General features: G+C 44.0%; 1 protein-coding gene across 2 annotated transcripts in view; it reads right to left on the bottom strand.

Moving 5' to 3' along the window:
* Positions 1-1,177: 1,177 nt before the first annotated feature.
* Positions 1,178-4,084, bottom strand: part of IDO2 (indoleamine 2,3-dioxygenase 2) — a 61,477-nt gene continuing 58,570 nt past the window's right edge. For both annotated transcript variants that reach the window (XM_017537128.2, XM_017537136.2), the window contains one exon: positions 1,178-2,331. In XM_017537128.2, the coding sequence (XP_017392617.1) occupies positions 1,976-2,331 (356 nt within the window). In that variant the 3' untranslated portion in view covers positions 1,178-1,975. The remainder of the gene's footprint in view (positions 2,332-4,084) is intronic.

The following is a 4,084-nucleotide window of genomic DNA, read 5'->3' as shown; positions in this document are numbered from 1 at the left end:
CAAATCAAAGAGCCATAAATAGATTCATGCTCACTTTTTGAGCTTCAAAATAGACTTTTCAAACACAAGGACAGCATGTGGAGAGAAAAGGCGTTCTAAGTTATGGCAGTCTAAGTCTTTGAGCTGAGACTCTGACCTGCATAACAGGCAGAGAGGACACTGTCAGAGCCAGGCATCTTACTTGGCCAATCCAGACTAGAAAACGATTCTCCTTTATGGGTTAGAGAAGAGAGGGCAGTGTCAGCAGCAGAGAAGAGCATCTGTAAGTGTCTCTGAGAAGAAGCTCTTGTGTTTCCTGCCCACCTCATCTTTGCCAGACCAAGCCCTGTGGAGACAGGACAGGAAGAGCCCTCCTTGTGCCCCAGGTTGAAGACACTGCTTCATGGCTTCCTACCAAGGGCCCCAAGAGTTCACAAGGCTGCAAAATTCTCTTCCCCCCATGGCACTGGAGAGAGGAGATGGTTGCTGTGGTTATAACAGTCTCCAAATATTCCTTAGGGATGTGGGAAGTAGTCAGATATTTTCCCAGGTATTGTGATAGGATGTCGAGGGCTGAAGAGTATGAAGGGCTTTGAGACATGATGACACAGCCTACAGGTTCCACTTAACCAGTGTCCACGTAAGGAGAGAGACTTCTTAGCACACGTGAGCTTGGGCAGAGGCTGCTCAGTGACTGGAATACTAGATAGGTCCCCTGGAATTTAGAAGCTATTCCAGGTTTGTGTGTGCACAGTAAGGAGTGCGGGGGGCAACCTTGAATTAATGAAGTGTATTCTATTCTAAATTAGCCTGATTGGCTGGGTGCAATGGCTCATGCCTGTAATCCCAGCACTTTGGGAAGCTGAGGTGGGTCAATCGGTTGAGGTCAGGAGTTTGAGACCAGCCTGGCCAACACGGTGAAAACCCGTCTCCACTGAAAATACAAAACGAATTAGCCAGGCATGGTGGTGGGCACCTGTAATCCCAGCTACTCAGGAGGCTGAGGAAGGAGAATCGCTTGAACCCAGGAGGTAGAGGTTGCAGTGAGCTGAGATTGTGCCACCATACTTTAGCCTGAGTGACAGAGAGAGGCTTTGTCTCAAAACTAAATACATAAATTATTAAATAAATAAATTGGCCTGATTAAAAGGTTCTGATTTTCTGCTGCCAGGTGGAATGAAATCTTGAGATAGAAACGAAGTCAATAAAAGCATTTACATTTATTTCCACACTAAACACGTCAATTTACTACTTATTCCCATTTTCCTTATTTACTTATAAAGAATCCATTCATTCATTTTACAAATACAGATTTTCAGAGTAGGAAGACAGAATAATCCTTCTAAAAATAAAGAAACGCATTACAATAGAATTTGGAAATCTGTGTACCATGTGGAAAGCCTCATCTGTTCCTATATCATTAACTGCTCGTTTTCGCACTGGTGACTTCCAAGTCCTTATTTGTCAGCATCTTCTTTCTTCCACATTGCCCCTGGAGCATTTCCAACCACCTGCCACCAAACTCAACACATTCAGGGAGAAGAGGGCTGGTCTGGGACCACAGAAATCCTTGTTCTAATCTTGGAGGCAGTGTTCAGCCTGAACTTAATGAATTGTTAATTTGTTTTTTAAGAAAATCAGCCAGGTAATGTATCCACAAGCAATTTTATCTGATTTTTGAAATTTAGATTGGTTTTCTATTCCTTGGTGAAGAGAATGGGGTACAGTCACTCCTCTGAGGGGTTCGGCATGAGGAAGTATCCACAATACTTTCTGTTAAGCAGTGATCAGGTAGGGAAGGAAAGTCTTGGCCATATCAACTCTCTTTTGTGAAGTCAACAGCTCTCAACAAGGAGAATATGATGCTCTGTAGAGCAGGAACATGAATAGGGCTGAGATCCTTCCTGGATGATCCCAGGCAGAACCCTGACGCTCATTCTCCAGGCCCACCTGCCCTCCACAGGGGGCTCTGCACTGCCGGGGAATGGGCTGCCTCCTAACCACGTGGGTGAAGGATTGACTCCAAGGTCTTATCCCTGACACTCTTAAGGAAGCTCATAACTGCGGTTCCACCTGTGCCCCTGTCTTCTAAAGCCTGAGGAGGCCCTGGGAGCTGGTTTGGCTTCCCACACTTTCCCTTGGCTGCAGCTGTGATGATGTATTTGGTGACTATGGTGATGTGATAGCTCCGCAGCTCTGCCAGGGCCTGCAGACACTGGTTATAGGCTGTCAACAAGTACTCCTGTCCAGAAGACAGGATGTAGTCCCTCAGGGAAGGTGCTGAGTGGATGTCTTCTACAAAGGCCTTATGGGAGGGAGGCATGTAATCCCTCATTCTGTACAGAAAGTCAGCTGAAAGAAACAATATAGCATAATGTCATAGCTCCACATGGAAATATAGCAGAGATCGTCTGCTGCTTCTTTTTTTTTCTTGAGACAGGGTCTTGCTCTGTTACCCAGGCTGGAGTGCAGTGGCATGATCGCAGCTTACTGCAACCTCTGCCCCTGAGTTCAAGTGATCCTCCCACCTCAGTCTTCTGAGTAGCTGAAACTACAGGTGTGCGCCACCATGCCCAGCTAATATTTTTTCTATTTCTTTTAGTAGAGACAGGTTCTTGCTGTGCTGCCCAGGCACGTCTTGAACTCCAGCCTCAAGCAATCCACTCGCCTCAGACTTCCAAAGCGCTGGGATTACAGGCGTGAGCCATGGTGTCCAATCTTGTCTGCTTTTTTAGACAGGAACGCACCAGAAACTGTTGCTGGTGTTCTAACTCAAATCTACATTGGCCCTTTTGTTTGCAGATTTCACATACTCAGATGTATATTTCTAACTGTTGACAGGAGATGGAGAAGAGGAAATGAAGTAAGCACATCTCAGATGACAGAGTTGGAACTAGATTTATTTGCCAATGTATAAATATTTACTACATAACAAATGTAAACAAAGTATGCAGTTTCTAGCTGCTATGAGGAATATCTGCAAACATAGGACATAAACCCTTAAATGAACTAGCTGAAAACTCTGATGAATTTTTTTTCCTTACTGCTTTGTTTTGGAGGAAGCACGAAAAAAGTAGAAAGTTATATAGAGCTTATGAAGGCAAAAAAGATAAAGAATGAGTCACTGTTTTAGTAAGAGCCTCTTGAGGCCGGGTACGATGGCTCATGCCTGGGATCCTAGTACTTTGGGAGGCTGAGATGGGCTGATCACGAGGTCAGGAGTTTGAGACTAGCCTGACCAACACGGTGAAACCCCGTTTCTACTAAAAATACAAAAAATTAGCTGGGCGTGGTGGTGTGTGCCTATAGTTTCAGCTACTTGGGAGGCGGAGGCAGGAGAATTGCTTGAACCCAGGAGGCAGAGGTTGCAGTGAGCCAAGATCATGCCATTGTGCTCCAGCCTGGGTGACAGAGCTAGACTCTTAAAAGAAAAAAAAATCATCTCTTGAAGCCAAGTGGTTTAAAAATCAAATCAATAGATATTTACAGGAAATTCATTATGTGTTTAATATTATGCATGGTAAGTCAACTCAACATCACCAAATGCCAAAATCCATAAAAATTACCACAGTTCTAGAGAACTGACTTGAATCTATGACACAAAGTTCTAGTGATGCTTTTTTTTCTAATCCAACTTGAAAACTTCATTGTAGGAAGCATCTCTTTTGCAACTGTTAAAAACTTAACTTGATACTGGCAGGTAAGAAAATGAGCAATTTCCAGCTTCCGGGCTGATAGATCCCTCTGCTGGTCTAAATAGATTTGGCTAGAGGTCGCACCATTTTGTGGGAAGGGACTTTATTGGAAGAGCCCAGGCCTGTTTCCAGCTGGCCCAGACTCACAGCCTGCAAACTCTACATCTCTCCCCCATCTCAGAAAAAGGTAGCCAGTGCCTAAAGATCCAAACCAAAGTGTTAGTGAACAGCTGGAAATAGAGCACAATTTTAAGATTTGGAAGTAACACCCAAGATCCTGCTGAGATCTGATATTCCGATATTAATTGACTTGACACAAAAACATTTGGCAGTCATGCAGTTTCTTGGCTGACTTAGAGAAGTATAAGCTTCATGACATTTTAATTTATACTTGGTTTTATCAATTGGAA

The sequence above is a fragment of the Cebus imitator genome, unplaced genomic scaffold (assembly GCF_001604975.1).
Source record: "Cebus imitator isolate Cc_AM_T3 unplaced genomic scaffold, Cebus_imitator-1.0 Scaffold5, whole genome shotgun sequence".
NCBI classification, from domain to species: Eukaryota; Metazoa; Chordata; class Mammalia; order Primates; family Cebidae; genus Cebus; species Cebus imitator.
Note: the sequence above shows the minus strand (reverse complement) of the source record. Positions and strands in the feature narration are given on the sequence as shown.